General features: G+C 33.1%; 2 protein-coding genes across 2 annotated transcripts; one reads left to right on the top strand and one right to left on the bottom strand.

The window, feature by feature from the left end:
- Positions 1-7,430: 7,430 nt before the first annotated feature.
- Positions 7,431-9,325, top strand: LOC120084755 (BSD domain-containing protein 1). The gene has a single exon (XM_039040576.1). It carries the CDS (start codon positions 7,680-7,682, stop codon positions 9,105-9,107), a length of 1,428 nt encoding a protein of 475 aa, XP_038896504.1. The 5' UTR covers positions 7,431-7,679; the 3' UTR covers positions 9,108-9,325.
- Positions 9,326-9,865: 540 nt separating this feature from the next.
- LOC120084754 (RNA demethylase ALKBH10B) lies at positions 9,866-15,238 on the bottom strand. The gene is made up of 7 exons (XM_039040575.1): positions 14,349-15,238; positions 12,846-12,982; positions 12,393-12,510; positions 11,524-11,640; positions 11,214-11,332; positions 10,954-11,108; positions 9,866-10,755 (listed from the first exon to the last, which is right to left on the bottom strand). Exons 1-7 carry the CDS (start codon positions 14,962-14,964, stop codon positions 10,284-10,286), a joined length of 1,734 nt encoding a protein of 577 aa, XP_038896503.1. The 5' UTR covers positions 14,965-15,238; the 3' UTR covers positions 9,866-10,283.
- Positions 15,239-22,989: the final 7,751 nt, after the last annotated feature.

The following is a 22,989-nucleotide window of genomic DNA, read 5'->3' as shown; positions in this document are numbered from 1 at the left end:
CCTTATCTTCCTATCAGGGCGGAGAGATTTATGTTGGAAGCATACGACCCCACCATGTTATTATACGTTTTCGGTCCAATCATATGTTTTCATGACATGTTGCTTGTGATTGTGCATTTGGTCACTACCCTACGTGAGAATACTTATTGGGTATATTATATACTCATCCTATATTTTACAGACTTTGTAGGTAAGAACACAGCGTAGAGGCAAGAGTTGGACGTCGCTCAATGGCCAACCATCAAACTCACTATTATAGACACATGCATTTTGTACCACCACGCTAATGTTTTTGGATCCTAGTGTTTTGATAAATAAATTTCTATATAGTTTTTCTATCTAATTAATAAAATTTAGATATGTTCTTTGAAATTTCAACCAAACTCATCTCATGATAGAAAGTCTAAGTATGCATGTCGTAGCGGTCGATCATAGGTGTAAGGATCCGGGCGTTACTTATATAATAACATAAATCACATGTACATTTGATAAAAGTTTATGGACCGGGATAATATGCCTCAAAACGGGAAAGAAAAGTTAAACTATTACAAAAGAATCAAGTCAATCGTTTAAAGGTGAGCTGGGTCTTGAACCGCCCGCCTTGAAGCCTCATCACTTGATCGTGTAGCAAATCCTTCTGATCGTTTAGTAATGCATACCGAGTATAAACGATTGTGTAACAATGATCGTGTGGCTAAGGACTATATGATGAGCATGTAAATCCACGAGATCGTGCAGCGCGCTTCGAGTAATGCATGTCATGCGACCGTGTAGCTAATGACTATGCGATGAGCATGATAGTTTACATAATCGAGTAGCAAGCGTCGAGTATCGTATACCAAGTGGTCATGTAGCTACTGACTATGCGATGAGCATGATAGCCTACACGATCGTTTAGCGTGCATGCCTTGTGTCGAGTATCAAATACTTAGCGATCGTTTATCCTCGAGCATCTACGTGATCATGTAACCAATGCAACACGATTGAGTAAATTCTTTACACGATTGTGTAGCATTAGCTATGCGATTGTTTAGAAAATGCTACACGATCGAGTAGAACATTTCTACATGAATGCATAGCAAAATCTAAACGATCGTTTAGCTTGAGCTACACAATGCATTCATCGATTCGTCTTCTCCCTCAAAGCAAATAGCGACTCCTTGGTTTTGAAGCTTCTTCACAAACGACTCAAAAACATAACTGAATACAGACTCGATTGCAAGTTAATATGCTAAAAAACGCAGGGGCCCTTACAATAGTTTTATCATATTATATTTATATTTATATTATATTTATGACTTATAGTTTTAATATTGCATCATATACAATATATAAACCATAGTTCTTTTTCTTTGTTTTATGGTATTTAATATAAATCATATTTATATTAAATTTAATAACTATGAATCTTATTCATATAAATTATATTTGAATCACATTCAAATATAGTTTCTCCAAACATAATAATAATGTATACAATACATTATATCAATTATATCATATATAATTGAATTAATTTAATTATATCATATATAATCAAATTCCCTCTTGTTAATTTGAATATTTCAAATTAACCCAAAAACTGATTCTCAACTTGAATCAATTGAGCTACCAAAGGGACCTTATGGACCTATAGCTTGAAGCTCCAACGGTATGTGAATAACTGACTAAACTCTTTAATCACATTATCCACCATCCGTTAATTATTGGCACTCCACTAAAGACGATCAGTTACACTCTTTGCACTACAGATATATTTTTGTGTACATTGGATATAACCAATCAAGAGTACGATGACCCTTCACAAATCGCTCGTAAGTATAGTTGGGCCAAATTACCATTTTGCCCCTGTAGTTACATCTAACTTCTTAAGTACCACTGATCCCTCTAATGAACAGTAGATCATAGTTCTACTATGACTAAACCTCTCTCGGGCCAAGAGAGGGTGTGGCGCCACATTGTTCAAGACCCGAAATCAGTCTTTAAGGGAACAATTTATCTACTTATCCCTGCTTCAGGGAAGGAGTGAATTTCATCTTGTGTAGCTGAGTTCCCAGCTCCCCAATCAGACGAATCCTCAAAATAATAGGTTTGTTAAGTTGGCAATCCGGTCACTTTCACCCATGCAAATCAAAGGACCACCCTCATAAGCAGGAGTTCACAATTCATTCAGGATTAAGGTCATGTTCAAAGGATCTCATACCGAGAATTCCATGAGCGGGTTTAGATTGCTCCGATTTCACAGTGACCGAAACACAAAAGATATACATTCAATACTAATAGTTATGCATATAAACCTAATTATTGACATGCTCAGAACACAATGAATAAGAGGGAAAGGGTTCATACCAGTTGAAGACTCTTTTCGCACGTCTGAACCCTAAGCAACTGTAACCCTCCAACGAATCTACCAACAACCGGTTATATGTCGACTGCAACAACATGATCAGTACAACACGAACACTGCAGTGAGAACGACACCACCATAATTGAAACCCAGGTATCCTCAGCGTGAAAACCCAAAGAGTGGGCTTTGATGAGTTTGGTAGAGGACGGAGGACAACGCGTCGTGTAGACGATAAGCAAGTGGGAGATTAAACTGTGCTATCGTATAGCAGAACTGTTTATCGTATAAAAGAGCTACACGATTGTGTATGAAAGGTTGAATGATCATTTAGGAAAAACGTAAACGATGAGAAAACGTGAGGTAGACAATCGTTTAAACGGACGAGCTTCTATCGTATAGGCTCTCGCGATCGCTTTCACGAATTCTTTTGGGTGTGGACAAAAATATGAATGCACGATTGTGAAAAATGAAAACGATTTTCATTTTTTAATCCGTCGGTTACCATAACCTACGCAGCCCACTTCCCACGTCCGAACATGGACAAATTAGTTAATTATCAAATAATTAATCAATTAATTTAAATAATAAATATAATCATATTATATTTATATCTTATAGTTTGATATCATATATCTACAATAGTATTTTCTCCTCTACTTGATATAAATCATATTTATATCTAATTTCCTCCAAAATAATTTATCTCATACATTTAGCCAATTATATCATATATAATTAACTAATCCAATTATATCATATATAATTAACTAATCAAATTATATCATATATAATTGAACTTCCTCTTGTCAATTTGAACATTTCAAATTAACCCAAACACTGGTTTTCGACTTTATCTAAGCTATCCAGGTGACCTAATGGACTTGTGGATCGAAGCTCAAATGGTTCGTGAATAGCTGATTAAACTCTTTAGCCACGAGATCCACCATTCGTTAACTGGCAGTGATTCCATTAAATACCAACAACTGAACTTTTCTTACCACAGATATATTTCTGTGTCCACCGGATATAACTAATCATGAGTACGATGACCCTTCACAGATGCTCGTAAGTACAGCTGGACCAATTTATCGTTTTGCCCCTGTAGTTACATCTCACTCCTTAAGTATCACTGATTCTTTTAATGAACAATACAACATAGTCCAACTATGTGTGAACACCTCTCGGGCCAAGAGAAGGTGTGTGGCACCACATCGTTCAAGTCCCAGAATCAGCCCTTAAGGGAGCCATCTATCTACTTACCCCTGCCTCGGGGAAGGAATGAATTCCATCTTGTGTAGCTGAGTTCCCAGCTCCCAAATCAGACGAATCCCCAAAATGGTAGGTTTGAATCAACGAACTGGCCACTCGTACCCATACAAATCAAAGGATCGCCCTCAATGGTAGGAGTTCCCAACTCACTCAGGATTGAGGTCATGTTACCTATGGTCATCCTAGTGAAGTGAAGTCTCTGTCATGAACGGTGTTATATAACGAGACGTTAACACATCGTGGTTAGGTCTTATACAAACTCTTTGTATAGAATACCCCCGTTCACATGTCCCCAATATGAATGATCAGGATCAGACCATCTGTGACAAGTCACAACACTTGTGACCATTCCACAAAATGGGTCACGTCCGTAGCGTTACCAAGATAAGGTTTCTCTCCTTTATCCATTTACTACAGACCATTTTGATTATCACTCAAGACATGATCCACTTGTATGTCACCACATACATGCTTGAGTCACATACAGATAACCAGGGATTTTATATTTATTGGTTTGTGGTAAAGCAAATAAAACAATTAACTGAGCGAAATACAAGATGTGAAGTAAATATCATATATTAACAACATAAGTGTTCGTACATACTGTTTACAAACTACATGACATGAGACTTTAGGGAATCAACCCCAACAATGTTACTTATGGTTATCCTAGTGAAATGAAAGTCTCAATTATGAACAACGCTATATAACGAGACTAAACATTTCGAGTCCAGTCTTATACAAACTTCTTTGTATAGAATATCCCTGCTCGCATATCTAATACATGAATGATCAGGATCAGATCATTTGTAGCACTTTACAACATTTGTAACACCTATAAAGCGGGTCATACTCGTAGTGTCTAGGATAAGATATCCCTCCTTATCCATATACTACAAACCATTTAGGTTATCACTTAAAACACGATCCATTTGTATGTCTCCACATACATGTTTAAGTTACAACGATAACCATGGATCTTAGTTTATTGATTTGTGGTTAATGCAACTAAAATATCAAATATTTCATAGACTGAAGTGAATAAAATATCATATATTAGAAATCACAAAGTGTTTGTTCATACAAGTGTTTACAAACTAAAGCATGCATTAAAGCTACGAGATTTAGGGCATCAATCTCGACAATCTCTGACTTGTTCTAAAGCTAGTGGGGTGTATAAGATAACCAAATTAAAAGTACACAAAACAATAAACTAAGGTACAAACGCCCAGTACAAGATCTTCTACTTGCCCTAGTCTAGTCGTGGTCTATCCCATAGCAGGTAACCCTCAAACACTATAGCCATGAGGATCTTCGTAAACAGATCAACAATGTTGTGCTTCGAAGCTATCTTCGTGACAAACACGTCTCTTCGATGCACAATCTCTCGGATGAGATGGTATTTTCGCTTAATGTGCTTGTCGCATTTATGACTCCGAGGCTCACGAAATTTGCCACAATACCACTATTATAACAATAAAGGGTGATGGGCCTAGACATGTCTGGAACAATTTCCAGATCAATCGAAAATTTTCTGAGCCAAACGGCTTCCTTAACAGCTTCACAAGCCGCTACATACTCGGCCTCCATGGTTATAGCTATTGGGAAGGAATCGGAATGTAATAATATCGATTCATACAGATACAGAAGAAAGGTTCTCTATTGATTCAAACACTGCACTCGTGGGATAGGGATAGAGAAAGAGGAAAAAAAAAAGGAAGATTTCACATAGTACTTTTGATCGAAAAATCAATTTGATTTATTTCGTACCCTTTGCTCAATGAAAAAATGGGTCAGATTCTATAGGATCAAACCTATGGGACTTAAGGAATGATCGAAGAGAATAAAAAAAGAAAAAAAAGAGGGAAAAATAAGTAAATAAAAATGACGTAGAAGAGCCTAGATTCCAAATGAATGAAAACGTGACTGAATTGGTCCCGTCACTCTTCGGGACGGAATGGAAGAAGGAAGGAGATTCTTGAACGAGGAAAAGGATCCAATGACTTCCTTTGCTTGGTGCTTCGCCAAACTACAGCCACTCTGTTAAGAGTGAACACTGATCCTTAAGTGGATTTTCGTTAATCCTTATCAGTCCCTATGTCCCTAACTATCTATCCCATCTTATCTCTGAAATGGGAGGCTCATTAAGCCAGTGTTGTTGAGCCAACCCTTACCTATGCAAATCTAAGGGTAATCCCGAATAAATAGAAGTTCATAGTTAGCTCAAGATTAAGGTCAAGTTAACTAGGTCATCACTTTGAAATAGTCAGTCTTAAACAGTAAACAACTTTATAAAGTAAAAGTGACTTATTTCTTGGTCCAATCTTATATAAACTCTTTGCATAGGACACCTCCACTCGCATGTCTCCACATGAACAAATTAGGATTACTTTGTTTTGTAGCACTTTACGAAGATTGTAACATCTACTAAGTGGGCCGCATCTGATAGTGTCCTCATAATAAGGTACCCAACTTTATTCGTATACTATAGATCATTTTGACTATCCACTCGAACTTGATCCACTCTTATGTCTCCATATAAAGTTCAAGTACTCATGTAATGGATCTTAGTTTATTGGATTTAGTGCAATTTACATATTCAATAACAATTTCATTGAACAATACCTCAATAACATTTTTATTGCAAATAGAATATGTTTAAATTTACAAACTATGAGTTTTAGGACATACAACCCAAAAAACTCTCATTTGGACTAAAACTCTAGTGAGTTCACATATATATACAATGTTCAGTATGAGAGAATAAATACAATAAACTAGAGCATCAGATACCCAATAGATTATAAACTTAAAGAGTTGATTTGATGATAGATTGTAACCTTGAAGAATCAACAGCAACAACGGGAGAAAAAGATGAAGCAGTAGCGACAGAGGAAGAAGAAGATAAAGAAAAAGTAGTAGCAACAGTGGGAGAAGAAGATGAAGCAGCGGAAGAAAGAGAAGTAACAAAAGAAGAAGAAGTTGGCAATCGAAGAGATAGAGCGCGATAGATGGTTATCGTGTACTGTTTAATGAAGAAGAAGTCGTTGTTTTTAGAAGAAGACATAGGAACACAATTAATCATGGGTATCGGGCAATCCGATTAATCATGGACGAGTTGGATAGGTAATCCGATTTTTGTTGGGCTGGGAATTTTTTTTGGTATTTCACTACTGTGGGTTGGGCTTTTGGTCAATTTACATTGATTTTATTGTATCATTTAATTCGTTTTGAGCTGGGTTCATATTTTGTTATTCATGTAAATATTTTGGACTTTTTTGTTACATCTGAAAAGATTCCTAAAAAATTGAATAGGGATTGTGAAATTAATTAGAAATATAAAGTAGCATTTTGGTAATCATTCAAATTTTATTCTCATTACATTGAAAAGTAAGCACCATCAATGAATTTCTGATCACGATTCAATCGTAAACACAATGAAAGGTAATCTTCTAATTACGACTACACCCTAAATACCAAACGAAAAAGTAAATGAGGTTTAAGTCCAAACGTCAGGACCAAAAGTGTAATTTGTCATATAAAAAATAAGTGAAATTCAAAATTATGTAAATAAAAAAATAATTGAAAATTTTGAAAATTTAGATTTAATTATGAAAAAGTTGAATTGGTCAAAAAAGAATAATGCTAAAAGCTCTTCGTGAAAATAATTCAAAATTTAGTTCGTTTATGAAATATATGGTACAGAAGATCGTTCATGTAAAAATCTCTAATTAAAATTTACCCTAAAATTCACCCTATTATGTATAATTTGACCTAAAAGTAAAAATACCAAAAAAAGCCATAAAAATGGAAAATTTCACAAGAAAATAACTGAACTTCGAAATGGGATTGAAATTTCGAGCTTGATCGATTATGGTGTGGCCATACGTTCTTCCTGATAGAGACTTCCCACCGTCTTGACGAACACGAACACTGTTCTTCATTTCACTACACTCTTCAAATCTACGCTTCTCTCCATCTTTCCTTTCTTCCATTATCGCAATTAATTTCTCCAATTTTGATCCACTTTTGTTAATTTGGTCGTTGTTTTTCAATCCGTCAAATGAATTTCTTCAGATCGGTGTTTTCCGACGATCCCGACCCTTCGACGACGTCCGAAACTGAACCTCGTTCGCCTGAAAAATCCTTGTTGAAAGAAGGAGAAGAATCATCGGATCCGAAACGAAGCCCTGTTGACGATTCCTCAGTGGATGCCGGAGCTTGGAGTTTCGGTGGGCTGATCAAGACTTTAAGCGCTAAATCGGAATCGGTCATCGAGACTTACCGGCGCGATCTCCAGGAATTTGGTTCGGGTTTGAAGAAGGAAATTGAAGTCGCTCAGGGATCGCTGGAGACGGTAGGGCACGCTTTTGATGAATTTGGTAGCTCCGTTTTGAAAGGTACGGCTCAGATTATCGCGCAAGGTAAGGATGCGATCCTTGCTATAGATCAGGAATCTGATTCTGATAGTAGTAGTAATCAAAATTTGAGTAACCAAAGAAGCTCAAATTCTAAGCCTTATAGTAGGTTTGATGCTCAGGTTCGTTCGCTTCAAGGCGATACGGCCACTTACTGTGAAGAACCTGAAGATGTAGGTGATTATGAGAAATGGAAATCACAATTTGTGCTGAATGATAAGAGTGAGGAAATTGAAAACTTGATTGAAGAAAATGGAACAATTGATAATGTACACAAAAAGGTTGTTCCTAATGTTGTTGATAATGAAACTTTCTGGTTTAGGTATTTTTATAAAGTTCATAAGCTTAAGCAAGCTGAGAATGTTAGGGCAAATCTTGTGAAGAGAGCTATTGCAAGAGAAGAAGAGGAGGATTTGAGTTGGGATGTTGATGATGATGATGATGAAGAAGAAGAAAAAGAAGAAGGATACAATGAGATCAATGTTGGGTCGAAAGGGGATGCGGTGAAAAGCGATGTAAGTAATGAAGTTCGGGGTAAGGCCATGAAGAGTGAGGAAGTGAATGTTGAGCATGCTGCTGATGCGGCATTGAAGGATGATTTACCGGAGAAGGAGGAAGTGGGTGGGAAAGAATCTGCTGAAGTTGTGAAGAAGGAGGTTGATCCTGTCAAGGAATTGAATGGAGGAAGCTCTGTTGGTGATGATGAGAAGAGGGAGAAGAGTTCTTCTGTTGAGGAATTAGATGGAAACAACAAAGGGTCTAATCAGAAAGTCCAATTGGAAGGTGGCTCTGGGATGAATAACAAAGATCAAGGATTGAAATTGGTGGCACCGGAGGCCAAGTCTGATCATGGTGAATCTTCTAAAGACAGTGATGTCTCGATTGTTTCGACACAGCCTTCGATGCCCGAGGATGAAGATCTCGGGTGGGATGAGATTGAGGATTTGAGCATCATCGAGGAAAAAAAACCAGTAGTAACTCAAGGTGGGATAGTGAATCAAGAGGAAATGCGAAAGCGACTGAGTACTGCTGAAGATGATGAAGATTTGGACTGGGGTACGGATACAGAATGACAAAACTCCTAAAGCTTTGATAGATCTAAATCCATGGAAGGTTATATTATTTTATTTCCTATGTTGTCCTCCATTTTTTTTTTCGAAGTGTTATTATTCCTTATCTGTTAAATGCAATGTGCCGTGATTGTATAATCTTCAACTGTCATTGAAGGAATCATGTTCAAATTTGTACTTGATTTCCTAATCATAAAATTAGGTGAATTCCTTTCCTTCAACTTTTGAGTTCTCTTCTCCACATTGATTTTTATTGTATATGATAGTACTTATGGTTTTTCCACTTCAATATGCACAACCTTACTTTATTGAGAGGCCTTGAGGCAAACACTTAAGAATCACTCAAAAGAGAAGCCTAACCTTTCGGAATTCGGATCGTTTCTCAGGTGCTATATTTTCCTTTAAACCTTTTTGTTTGAGGTTTCTTCATACAGTCACTCTCATCAAGTACTAATGATGTGTAAGATGGATGAAGGCAATAATAGCTTGTAAGAAACAAAAGAAGGTTTCAAATAGCTTGTAAGGCCAAAGAGATTCTTCATATAGTCACTCCCATCAAGAACTAATGACGTGTAAGATGGATGAAGAAACTATTAGCTTTTAAGGTCAAAGAGGATATTAGCTCAACTGGCATTTGTGTATATGTTAGCAAACACGAAGTCGGTGGTCGAATCTCCCTAATCCAGCCTATTTGAACTCAAAAAAAATAGGAAGAAACAAAAGAAAATAGAATTTGAATGTTGGAACTCCAAGTTTACAAATTAGATTTCAAATTTGTTTCTTAGCGATCATTTTACTGAATGCAAATTTTGCTTCCTCCAAACTAATTTGTTTAGTGGAAAACAGGAAGCAGAAAAATCCATGCAACTCCAGTAGAAAATAGTTCAAGTTTAATTCTAGAAGGAAAAGGAAAGATTTAAATACAATTAGTAAATACAAAATTCGAACCTAAATCCTCTAGTTCACTCTTCAAACTTGAACCTCAACTTCATCTAAAAAGAGAAGGAGAAAAAAAAAACCCTTAAGAACACGGCATCCGAATAAATAAGCGGTTTTGTGGTGTTGGGGGAAGGGGGTTGAATGGGAAAAAACTCACTCAGATCATCACTAAAAGAACAAGAACACTACTTAGTCGAGTCGTGTTGCTTCGACTTCAGAACTGCCACTCTGATTTCAGACTCAAACACTTATGCCTGGCTCGTGAGATGAGTCTGGCAGATGAGTTTCAACAGCAGGAGGTAATGCAAGGAACCGTCCTTTTCGTGCACGGGGAGGAAGATGTTTTGCTGGTTTTCTTGTATTAACAGCCCATGGTAAGAACACTCCAGTGCCATCACGTTGTGATCTTCCAGGGCTCATTACCATAGGGCGGACAGGAGCTAACATGACCACCGGTGCGCGAAGGATCCCCCATTTCGGCATTACCTCCATTGCTTCATAGCCGTAGGTGGCTCCATTAGGCAAGGCACATGCACCTGCAACTCCCGGTTGCCATAGAGTCATGGCGTTCGACATCTGAGGGGTTGGTGATTGGCATTGATCGTAGTCTGGCCGAACTCTGAAGAACGTAATGGTGACCCTTTTGTTAGGAGATGCACACATGACATGGCGTGCAACATCTGCACTATTGCCCCTCATGACCAAAAGAGACCTGCAATATTTCAGTCCTTGTCATAATCATAAATACAGAAACTCAAACAAGGCTGCAAGTACAACATTGTGAAGACATGTATATCAGTTTTGAATTGTCACGATTCGAGTACGAGAAACCATAACAAAAGGTTGCAACGAAATGAGGACACTATGAATAACAAATCAAGAAAAAGATAACAGAGTTTAAAGGGTATACCCTTCCTTCAAGGACAGCATTAGTGGCCCCTTGTAATTGCCTTCATTATCACTGACAATAGAACGCCCAAAAGCCATGGTTGATTCAGAAAGAAAGAGAGTGGAAATGGGTTGTTCCAAGTGTGGAGGTTTCTGGAATGGCTGTGAGTACTCACCCTACAGTTTAATTACTTTTCAAATTCAGTCATCATCAAAGAAATCAAATTTTTGGGTTCAAACCAAAATATTAAGTTGAACATAGGTTGTTTAGAAATAGAATACCTCTTCAAAGAAATTGAAAAGACATCCATTTGGTCTTTTGTACTCTGGAATCAGTTGCCACTGAATGAGATGATCTATGACCGTCACAAGAATAGGTGGAATTGGCTCTATGTTTTTGCCTGTAAGCATGGAGAATATCGTTACTTACATATCTTCACTTTTCCTTTCTGAACTTTCACAATAGATGTTACTAATGTTTTAACTTATTATATTATGTTCAGGTCAACAATGTTGTAGTTTATTTCATAAGAAATAGCGTACAACAGTTGCCACGACCTCAAAAATGGGATGAGTTGTGTTTATGTCATACTTGTTTGGCTGTTATTGGCCGAATCATTTCTTATCTGTCTAAAAATGGGCACGCCAAACTGGATTATCTCTCGCCGGCTGCCTTTCACCTGCGTATTGAATAAAACAAATGTCTCTCCTGCCAACGTCAAGAAGATTCAATTCAGATTCTGAACCAATACAAAACATCTTATAATTTTGGCTCTGTTAACAAACCCACACGTTGTTTCAAGGACCCACGCATGGTTAAGAAAATAATATAGCAATTTGATTGATACAATAAGTTGAAGAACCTATGGAGAAATGCCTTCAAACTAATCATCTCATACAGTTCCCTTAATATAATAGAACCAGAGATGAAAGTTCGATTAATATTTCTACCAGTATTTTGATCAATGAAAGGCTTTAACAATTGAAATTCATAATAAAGACAGAACAACTTATTTGAGAAAAATAAAATACTTGTATATATTTACTTTATTTTTTTATATATAAAATTCTTCATTCCCATGATTTGTTCTATTAACGTCTTCGTCAAATTGGGACTTCAAAATATATATAAATATATATATATATATATATGTAATATTAATGACGTGTAATGTTGTCGACATCGTCATTTTATTGAGAAAAACAAACACATGGTAGGACAAAATGGGTACAGAGTAAATGAAGGGTATTGTTCATATCATAATAGTTTTCAATAAATGTGATTGAAATGGTAAATGTTAAAAGTTATTATATAGACACATCTAAAACGTGTTTTCACATAATTTATATTTTAAGAAACAAACAGGGCATAAATAACTGTTAAAAGACACAAAATCAATAATAAAAAAGAGAATCAAATAATAAAAAGAGAATCAAATAATGACAATGAAAAAGACTAACCAGAAAGCTCCCCATTGTTTCCAGCAGAGCGAAGGTCATCAACAAAATCATTCAGCCTGGCCAATTCAGACTGGGTGAAAACATCTTCATAACATTTCAATCCTTTCACAACATTCACCTGCCACCAAGTGCCATCAAATGAATGAAACAATCAGTACCAAACTTCGAGAAAAATTGGAAAAACTACATTACCACACACATATATAAATTAATTTGATTGAGCCCATACAGTTCTATTTTTACTACGAGATATGGAGATTTGAAAATTTTGACTCTAAAGGAAGAAACACACATATCAGTTACTGTTAAACTCCAACTCTACACTATTCTCCAAGGTTTATTGAATGACGGGACGTTTCTAGTACAACAGAAAAAACTGCAAATTTTACAGAAAGGGAATTGAATTACGGGGGGGCCATTAAATAAAATTTCAATGGAAAAGAAAGAACTCGCCATGTGGCCTTTTACTGGCTCCTTAGCGGAAAAACCTTTTGTCAACTTCATCTGCCCTGGACGTGCTTCACACTCTTCATGGTTAGAACATATCTCAACTTCTGCATAATTGGCCTGCACTCCTCCTTCTTGAGATCCTGCCCCAATTTTATTATTACTTTTGTAAATTCCCATAAAAAAGACAGAAACATTTACATCTCAGCCTCAATAAATTACTTAACAAATAACTAAACAAATGCATTTAATGAGTTGTGCAATTTAAAATAATGGTCAGAAATGGATCCAGATGGTGTTTTTAATTTTCATGCGCCTCTTTTTAGTCAACTCTTTGTCCGTGACAATTTTTATGCTCTAGCGGTCATCACATAGTCATAGGCTACCCACCACCGACTTTTTGTTTTTTTTCAAGTACAATTGGAAACGGAGAGATTCAAATCTAGTGGTTAATTATATACTCTTATATCAATTAAGCTATGTTCGGTTTGGCGACTATCCACCTCCTTAATCGATATAAAACTTATATTATTGGTAACGAATTTAGAAGTTCAATTTCTCAACAATATAAAATATAGATATCTGGGTTATCATTCTCGAAAGAAAGAGTATAGGACAATTAGGAATGAGCATATGTAAGACCATGCTCTCAGATAAAATTACTTTTAAATTTGTCGTCAAAAGGAATTTTTTACAAAAAAAAAAATGAAATTTGTCAAAAAAGTGGCCCTTCAACCTACCCCCAAAATATATAATAATATTGGGAAGGGGTCTTTTTAGTTTTGGATAGAATGGAGGGCTGAGATTGAAAGGTGGGTATTGATTCTGATGAAACAAAGCTTCCATCTCGAGGCATTGCGTATCTGACAGTATTCGTCATTCCGAAACTAACCGTAGAATCTCGTAACAGCTTAACTTTTTCTTCTTCACCTCGAAATTCTCAAACCCCCACTTAAACCTCGGGGAGATATTCAACTTGCAGCCAATTTTTGATAGGAGTTAAGAATTTTTTATTTGAAAAGAATTTTGGCGTAAAGATGAAGCGATAGGATGAAAAAACGTAATGATTTTGAATTTTTGAGTACTGTTTTGTTTTTGGATGAATTGGAAGGTAATTGTAAAAGTAAGAAAGAAATGAAATCCGTAGCTGAACAAATTTGACGAAACAGAGTTTGTGTAAGACTAAAATCACGGATCTGACTCTTGAATCCTTTGAATGTGGAAAAGAATTCTTAGCTTTTGTGGTTGATTTTCTCCAACAGTAGAGAAATGCACTTTTGAGTTTTGACAAATTTTCTCGATTCAGAATTTTGATTTCACTGTTCATCAGACACAGACAGACGGAATTTTGAGAAATTTTCAGAGGATCGATCAAAAGCTTTTTGGATCGTGAACTGTTGAGATTGTGTTCAAGTTTCGAGATCAACAAAAATCGACAGAATTGAAAAAAAAAATGGATTATAGATTTTGGTTGATTGATTGAGAGAACGCAACTAAAATTATACTTACCTGAATCAGTTATCTCGCTTCCGATGGAATCTTCTTCTTCAATGGGAGGCAAAACCTCATTTCTTCCGCCATCAGTTTCGTTAATCTCAATCGACATATCTTCGATCTTCAATTTTCCATTATTTGTTTCCTCTTCAACATATTCCTTCTCATCCTCTTCAACATATTCCTTCTCATCCTCTTCACTCATCTTCTTCACCTCCATTTCAATCTCGCCGCCGTCGCCCTCAGCCACCGCCACAGCCTCCACCTCGTCTCCTTTCACCTCCTCCTCCTCCTGAATCTTGTTATTCTTCTTCTTCGCCGTCGTCACTTTCCGAAGCTCCACCGCGACATCAGCAATCGGATGATACTTCTGCATTTGCAACACCGGGATCCAATTCAACCGCCGTCTATGAATCGCACCAAACACTGCTTCATACTCCGATCCTCCACTCTCACTCACCTGCGCCAGATGCCCACACAACGCATCAATTATCGCGTTCGCCGCCGCGAACTCCCCTCTGAACCATCCCAACACCGCGTCCTTCGCTAATGTGTCCGTCACCGTCATCGCCGCCGCCGCCGGCATCACCACCGGCCGCGCTCGATCAGTCGCCCCCGCCGCCATCGGCATCCACTAATTCCAATACCAAAACCAAAAAACAAAAAATCTCCCCTCGCACTCTATAGAAAAAATCTCCCTTCTCTACTTTCTGATTCCAAATTCACCAAAATTTCGGAACTGAATTGTTATTACTCCTTAATTCAACTGAGCCTCAAATCAACACAATTATATATATATATACACAAATCAAATGTATATATATATTTATACAAATTTATATATATATGAAAATTTTATATAAATGTCAAAATGTAAAAGGAGAAAACGTTTGGTTCTTTGTAATTGGCAGAGAAATGAGGGAAGAAGCGTTGTAGGGGTATTTATATATAAGAATTATATGACGTGGCATATTTTGAGCGATAGTGACGTGGCAGGGCCTTTTTTTATTTAATTATTTAATAGTTATAGAGTTAATTAACTTGAATAAACTAGAAATTAAATAAAGTGATTTTTATTTTTTTTGTATGTTGTACTTTTGTTTTTATAATTAATATGTGCCGCTGAAAATGTAAGGAATTATAATCATGCTGTTCCATTTCCAATCATGGTGATGTATCTCAGTAATACCAAAAATTAGATTTTCTTAATTTAGACAATCACACTTTTTTTATAAAAAAAAAAATCATATAATTATGTTGGTTTTGCCTTTTTAATTTTGCTCAAATGTTGGAGTTACCTTTTCTTGAAGGTTAAAAGTACAAATTTTGTTGTTTTAAACTTTGATTTTTTTTCCCCTTTCCTTTAGATGTGTTATATTAAATAATGTTAATTACAAGTGATGATTTGACATAATATAAAAAAAATAATTAGATATTAATATAGTAGCATGTGATTCGAAAAGTTGTATAATAACATTTTAAATCAATTCTTTATTTAGCTTACAATCTTTTATTTTTTTAAAAATTAAATATGTTAATTATATTACATCTATTTTAGGTTAAAATAGAAATTTTGTTGGGAGGAAGTTAGAATTTAGTTACTATAATTTTAAAAACTAGAATTTAATTCATATGGTTGTTTAAAACCTCATAAATAGGAAAAGGTGATTCGAATTAGAGATCTCTTAATCGTTAATGCATATATTATATTAATTTAGATGTGATCGTTTTAACTAGATCTCTTAATCGTTAATGCATATATTATATTAATTTAGATGTGATCGTTTTAACTTATATGCATGGAGATTAAAAGATTTATTAGATATACAAAAATGTGAGAGAATGTATAGTATCGTAGTGCAACTACTCTCATTCATAATTGACACATTATAAATTGATATATAAGTATATTTTTAATTGAATGCTACTATCATGATAAATAATAAGGGACAATTGCAAAAAGGGCAAAACAAGTTACACTGATTTGGCACATAGCCTATTTGTTGTTTGCAAGAATGGCAAAAACGGAGCCTAGCCCATATATAAGAGATGAAAAATGTCACAAATACTCTTACTAATATACATTTGATACACTATTGATATGCACTTGATACACTTGATTGATATGCTTGATATACTCAATAATGATGCATTTGACTGATACACTTGATATACTTGGCAATCATGCACTTGCTTATACTATTGATAAACTTGATACACTTATATTTGATAATGATGCACTTGACTAATAAACTGTTGATAAATTAGTTGATCATTTACTCATTTATACTGCTGATAAACTTGATACACTTGACTGATATATTTGATACTGATACATTTGAGTGATCAACTTGACAATTATGCAACTTTTATAACGCGGATACACTTGACTAATATAGTGCTGATACACTTAATTGATATACCGTTGATAAACTTGATAATGATGCACCTGATTGAGTCAATATATTCTATAATGATACATTTGACTGAGTTGGTATACTCTACAATGATACACTTAGATTTATAAAAATAAATAATAATAATAATAATAAAAGTAGAAAAAACCAGCACTTCTTCTTCGCACGCAACAGACCCCTCCCCTCAACATCTCTCCCTCATCAATAAGCACTGCTTCACATCATCTGCCACCAGTCTTCGCTCCACCTCTGTTGACCACCGCATGTCCGGTCACTAGTCACTAATCGTCGCATGTCCGGTCACTGATTGTCAGTTGCCACTTTTTTCTCTCTCTTTCTTTTCCCCAATATCTCTCTTTCACCAACTCCGCACCATCTGTCGTCAACCACCACTCCACCTCCTCGCCGCTTACCTTCATCAACCGTCGCACGTCTGGTCATCAGTCGCCACTTTTCTCTCTTTCTATCTTTCTTTCTATCTCTATCAATTGACTGTTTAGGGCAAATATGGAATAAAAAATAATTAGAAATCTAGATTTGAAATTTTTATCATATTTGCGAAATATCAAATATGAGCAATACATCTAAAAAATAAAACATTCAAATTGCCACCTATTACAATTTTTTTAAAGGTAGTATGAATTTTTTTTTCACAATAATCGAACTTTCGATTGGAGTTAAAAATTTTAAATAATTTACGATGAAACAAATCATGACAATAACTTAAATGATTGTCCCTACAAAGTTTAATGAAAGCTTAGTGTTTAAACACTTAGAAATAAAAGTTTTAGAAATAAAAATCTTGCTATATATTAAACTTAAATTAATTGATTATAAATTAAAAGTGTAATTTGTTGATAACATATATGATATAATGTAATGGATAGATGTGTAGACTAAAGATTCAAGGCTTGAAAACTACTCACTAATGAAGAAAGTAATCTAACTGATGGAATCTGATAAGTGAGATTTCGAGCATAATTTAAGAGGTATGAAATTTGGACCTAATTGACTATATAATGAAAACAAAAAAAAAAAGATTGTTCATTAATGCTAATGATAGTGTTTATGTGGATCCTAATTGACAAAAATTTCTTTAGTGCTAAAGTTTTCTATAGTGTCTATATTTATTGTATGTGTATATGAAATATAAAATAAAAGTTATTTTTGCGATAAAATGATTTTTCTTCGTCAAAGTGAACATAACTCAATTGACACTTAGTATGTGTTACCGACTAAGAGTTATGTAGTTCGAATTTTCACTCCTATGTCTAGGGGTGTTCATTGAAACCGCAAAAAAAACAAATCGTTTGCAAAACCTAATCGAATATTCATCAAAATCGAATGATGCGGTTCAATTTGATTTAGCGTAATTTTAAAACCAAATTATTCGATTCGGTTTGGTTTTAAAACCAAAAATCGAATTAAAACCGAACATGACTCTGACCCCCCCCCCTATCTTTGGTCCTCTCATCTCTCTCGCTCCGTTGCCCCTTAGCTCTCCCTCACTACCTCTCATCTCTCTCGCTCCGTTGCCCCTTAGCTCTCCCTCACTACCTCTCATCTCTCTCACTCACTACCTCTCGTCTGCACCGAGCCTCTACATCAACTTTATCTCTTCCATTCAGTCGGCAGTCGTCATGAGATCTCAAATCTCACTCCTACTTCATATCACTCGATACTTTGACCTCAGCCCACTTCTCAGATCTCAGATTCTTAAATCTTGAGGTATATTCTCATGAATTATAAAAATAGAAATTAAAAAAATATAAAAATAAAATTGAAAACAGAACCAAAAATATGTTCAGTTCGACTTGATCCCCAAATCGAATCAAACTAAACCATGAACACCTTTACCTATATCCCTATTATTAAAAAAAAGTTTCATATTTTATATTTTTATGAAATATTATAAAAATTACCCCTAAAGTGTGGTGGTATTTGCAATTATACCCTCAATCTTTCAATTGTAAATATTGGACCCTAAACTTATATAAGTGTTGAAATTTGACTCTCAAACTTTCATCATTGTAAAAGTTGTAATAACTATATAAGTTTGAGGGCTTAATTTTCACATTTGGGACTTCAATTTCTATAATTATTGTAAATTCAAGGGTCCAATTTTAACAATTATAGAAGTTTGAGTACCCAATTTTACTATGAGAAATTTAAAGGTGTAACTGCAACTATCAAATTTTGCAATTTGCTCTTTTCTTAATTATTATTGTTGTTATTATTATTTTGTCAATTCCCTTTTTCTCTTGTAAGAGGGAGAGACACATTGCAATGTTTTATATTATATTATATATAGAGATATTTGTGTTTATGAGGAAAATTGTGAACGATGGTGACATGGCATCCACCTTTAATTAATTAATCAAATTAAACATAGATTATGTACGTTTTTCAAAATTTACTTTTGAATATCAATAAGTACAAAAGAAAATTATTAATTGGACAATTAAAGAAATGAAGTTCATAGAATTCAAGTTTGATTTGAGAGCTTAAAATTTATATAGTTTATTGTGCAACTTGAAACATGAGTTAAGAGATTAATAAATTTATGGTATGAAATAAACAAACACATATTAATATTAACTATATGTTTGACTTGAATCTTATATGTATAAGTGAAAGTCGATTTGTTCATCTTTTTAAATTGATTGATAGAAAATGATCAATTTTATAACAAAATTCGACATTATGTAGATGTTATTTTTTGCAAAACAAAATTTCGATGCGATTCTTTTCTTGATTTCTTTCTCACCAATAGGAAGCAAAATAATGTTTCACATGTATTTGCATATAAAATATTGTTGACTTTTTATGATTCGTCGCAATAAAATCTGACGTTTTATAAATTTGTTGCATTGCGATATTTCTTAGTCTTTATTGACGAATGTTTACAACGATAAATTTTCTTTGCTAAATAATATTTACCACAAAAAAAGTAGATTTGCCACGAATTCCTTTCATCATTAAAGATCACTTGTAGCGATTGTTTGGGTAGGAATATAATTACCTCTTTATATTTTATTTTTGTTGTCTTTTTAATTTGTTCTTAAAAACTCATAAATTAACCAAACATTTACTTATACAATCGAACATACTTTCTTGTATCGTTTCTAAGACTTTTTACTCACATCTTATGAAAATATCACTATAAAATTGAGGGTGGATCTAGAAATATAGTTTGGAGGACCAAATTTTGATAATATTTTAAGAACCAACATCATCTTTTATTATATCAACTAATAGTTAACTTAATTGAAAATCCCTTCTGAAACTATTTTCGAACTTCAAAGACGATCAAAAATCAAATTCAACTTAAATGATCAAATGTGATACATAAATTTGTTATCGTAGAATGATAGAACAAAATATTACTTAAAAATAATGAATATGTAATTTTAAGTTATTTCTTAAATGGATGAGTTCACCAATATATAATGTAGTTAAGGATTCTTATGATTACAGTTAATTAATATTTAAATGAATAATTAGACATAAAATTAAAAATTTGGAGACCTAGTAGAAATACTTTTGAAAATCGAGAGACTAAACTTGTAATGTAAAATTTATATAAATATAATTTAAATACATTCCTAAATAATATTTAAATTTAAGTATTATTTATTTAAAAAAAAAACTTAATAAATCATTATAAAATTATTCAAAACTATATATAAAAAAAAAGTTAACCTGAAATATTTATCAACGATTCCTTAAAATAAAATCAAGTTTTTTATGTATTAGTATTTCAAAAATAGTTTATTGAATATATATATAATTAAAATTAGATTAAATTCTGACTTATTTCAAAATGTTTTAAAAATTAAAGATATATATTTGCCATTGTAACACCATAAATAAAATAAAAAAAATAAAAAAAAAAAGTATAGCTCAACTGACATATAATATAAGTTAATAACAAAAAAAAATGTATAATTTTCGTATCTTAAAAACGACCTATAATATATATATTGGTAACAAAAAATTACATAGTTTTCCTATCTAAAAAAACATCAATCAAAATTTGAATGTTAGGCTATACATCTCAAACATATTAACTCCCAATCATATTGGTGTTATTTTTTTCTCTCTTTCTTCTTTTAATTCTTACTTCAATTTTAAGTTTTATATATTATGGTAGAGACTAATACATGTGCCTCAGTCTCACATCATGTACTTTGCCACCTTTAAACATCATAGTTTCTCCTATTCTATTATATTCCTTGTAGTTTTATTTATAAACATATTAATTTGACCTCAACAACATATATTATTTTTCTAATTAAATTGCAACAACATGTAATCCAATTTTAGGGTTGTGGGTTAGTTTTTCAAGATTTATTTTTTTAAAAATATACATATATTACATCACTTACGAGGTTGACCACTTAAAAGTTCGATCTTCAAATGACATTCAAGGATATGATTAGAATTGATATAATAGTTAAGGTCCCATTTGGTAATCATTTTGTTTTTTAAAATTAAGTCTATATCATCCACATTTTTACAATGATTTGCATCTTTGTATAATGATTGAATTCATAGTCAAATTCAAAAAACAAAACCAACTTTTTGAAAGTTGTTTTTTAGTTCTCAAAATTTGGCTTGATTTTTTAAAGCACGGGTGAAAAATAGATAATAAAGGAAGAAATTTGGAGCTGAAATAGTGTAGATAGACTTAATTTTCAAAAACAAAAATAAAAAATAAAATGATTACCAAACGGGGTCTAAATTATTAGGGTTGTTTTCAAATATAGAAAAATACTTATAAATACAACATAGACTATTATCTGTATCTATCTGTCATGATAGACACAAATAGTAATCTATCACAATCTATTACAGATAGACGGTGGTGTTTTGCTATTATTTATAAATATTTTAAGTAGTTTTGTCGATGAGGAGTATTTTAAAAATCATTTAAAATTAGACATATATTTTTTTTTTACAAAAAAAAATAAAATAAAATATCAATTAAATAATTAAGAAAATCACCCCATTTTTCTTGTGTTTCTCACTTCTTTCTCCTAGTTATAGAAGTAGAATCTACCCTCCTTTAATCATGGAAGGAAAGATCTTTCCAACTAAAGATAAGAAAATAAGGCAAGATATTAGAGAAGTAATATTCCATATGTACTTTTTTTTTAGCATTTATGACCAATATTTTTCTTTCTTTATTTTTATTTAAAAAAATGTTTAATATTGTCTTTTAAAACATAGGTTATATATATATATATATATTGAAAATAGCATAGGCTTTATAGTTATTCTATTGAAATAATATATTAAAGAGAGAAATTCTGTTGCACATAAGGGCGCAGTAAATTTCTCCTTATTTGTTTTACTTACAAATAATTCAAATTTTCTAATTCTTCCCACTTAAAATTTTAAAATCTAAATGTTTATATATATTAAAAATAAGTTAGGATTTAACATTTTTCTCTACGTAATTCTTTTTTGAGTTTAAACTCGTTAGAATGGGTATTATTATTGTTATTATTATTAGCACTATCTATATATTATTAATTGGTTGAGATACTATTTTGGTTTTTTTTAATTAATATTAAATTTAATTACGATGACTAGTGTATTACTAATTCCTCTTTTAAAAAATTTATTATCTTTTAGCATTTTCACGTAAATTTTGAAAAAACAGTTCGTTTTTTGCACTTCTTTATATGAAAATTATCATTATTATTTAAAAAATTTCGATAAAAATTAACAACTAAATTTAAAATTCATCGAAAGTACAAAATTAAATATTTGAAAGTGAACTAACTCCAAAGTATAGAGATAACCTCTAGACTTTAGGGTAATATCATTAATTCTCTAGACTAATGATTGTATCAATTTAAATTATAAACTTTTATAAGGATATTAATCTACTTTTTTTTTTCCCTTTTTTAAGATTTTGTTCTACCAACGTCGTGTGAAACTTATGATTTAAGTCAATGAAACTTTTAAATTTTCATAAGCTAATTAATTTAGACATTTCTTAGGATTACTTTTGAAAATTATTCATACATTGATTATCAAACATGTGTAGACTTCTCTAAATATCTATTTACAAAAATAAATGATTAAAGTAAATGCATGAACGATTTTAAAAGGAAATTTAGACTAAGGGTTTAAATGAATTTATTTATGAATGTTTGAATTTTATTGATACAATTATAATTTTTACACTAGGTTTTTTTTCCACATAATGCAATGATTAGTATAAATTG

This window comes from Benincasa hispida, chromosome 9 (genome assembly GCF_009727055.1).
Source record: "Benincasa hispida cultivar B227 chromosome 9, ASM972705v1, whole genome shotgun sequence".
NCBI classification, from domain to species: Eukaryota; Viridiplantae; Streptophyta; class Magnoliopsida; order Cucurbitales; family Cucurbitaceae; genus Benincasa; species Benincasa hispida.
This window is presented reverse-complemented; position numbering and strand designations above follow the sequence as displayed.

Excerpts from the sequence above, each read along its gene's own strand:
- LOC120084754 (XM_039040575.1), bottom strand. The coding sequence starts at position 14,964 with ATGCCGATGGCGGCGGGGGCGACTGATCGAGCGCGGCCGGTGGTGATG. Across the intron at positions 12,511-12,845 it reads AGCCAGTAAAAGGCCACATG|GTGAATGTTGTGAAAGGATT; the intron begins GCGAGTTCTTTC and ends ACTTGGTGGCAG. Across the intron at positions 11,641-12,392 it reads AAACAATGGGGAGCTTTCTG|GAGAGACATTTGTTTTATTC; the intron begins GTTAGTCTTTTT and ends TGACGTTGGCAG.
- LOC120084755 (XM_039040576.1), top strand. The coding sequence starts at position 7,680 with ATGAATTTCTTCAGATCGGTGTTTTCCGACGATCCCGACCCTTCGACG.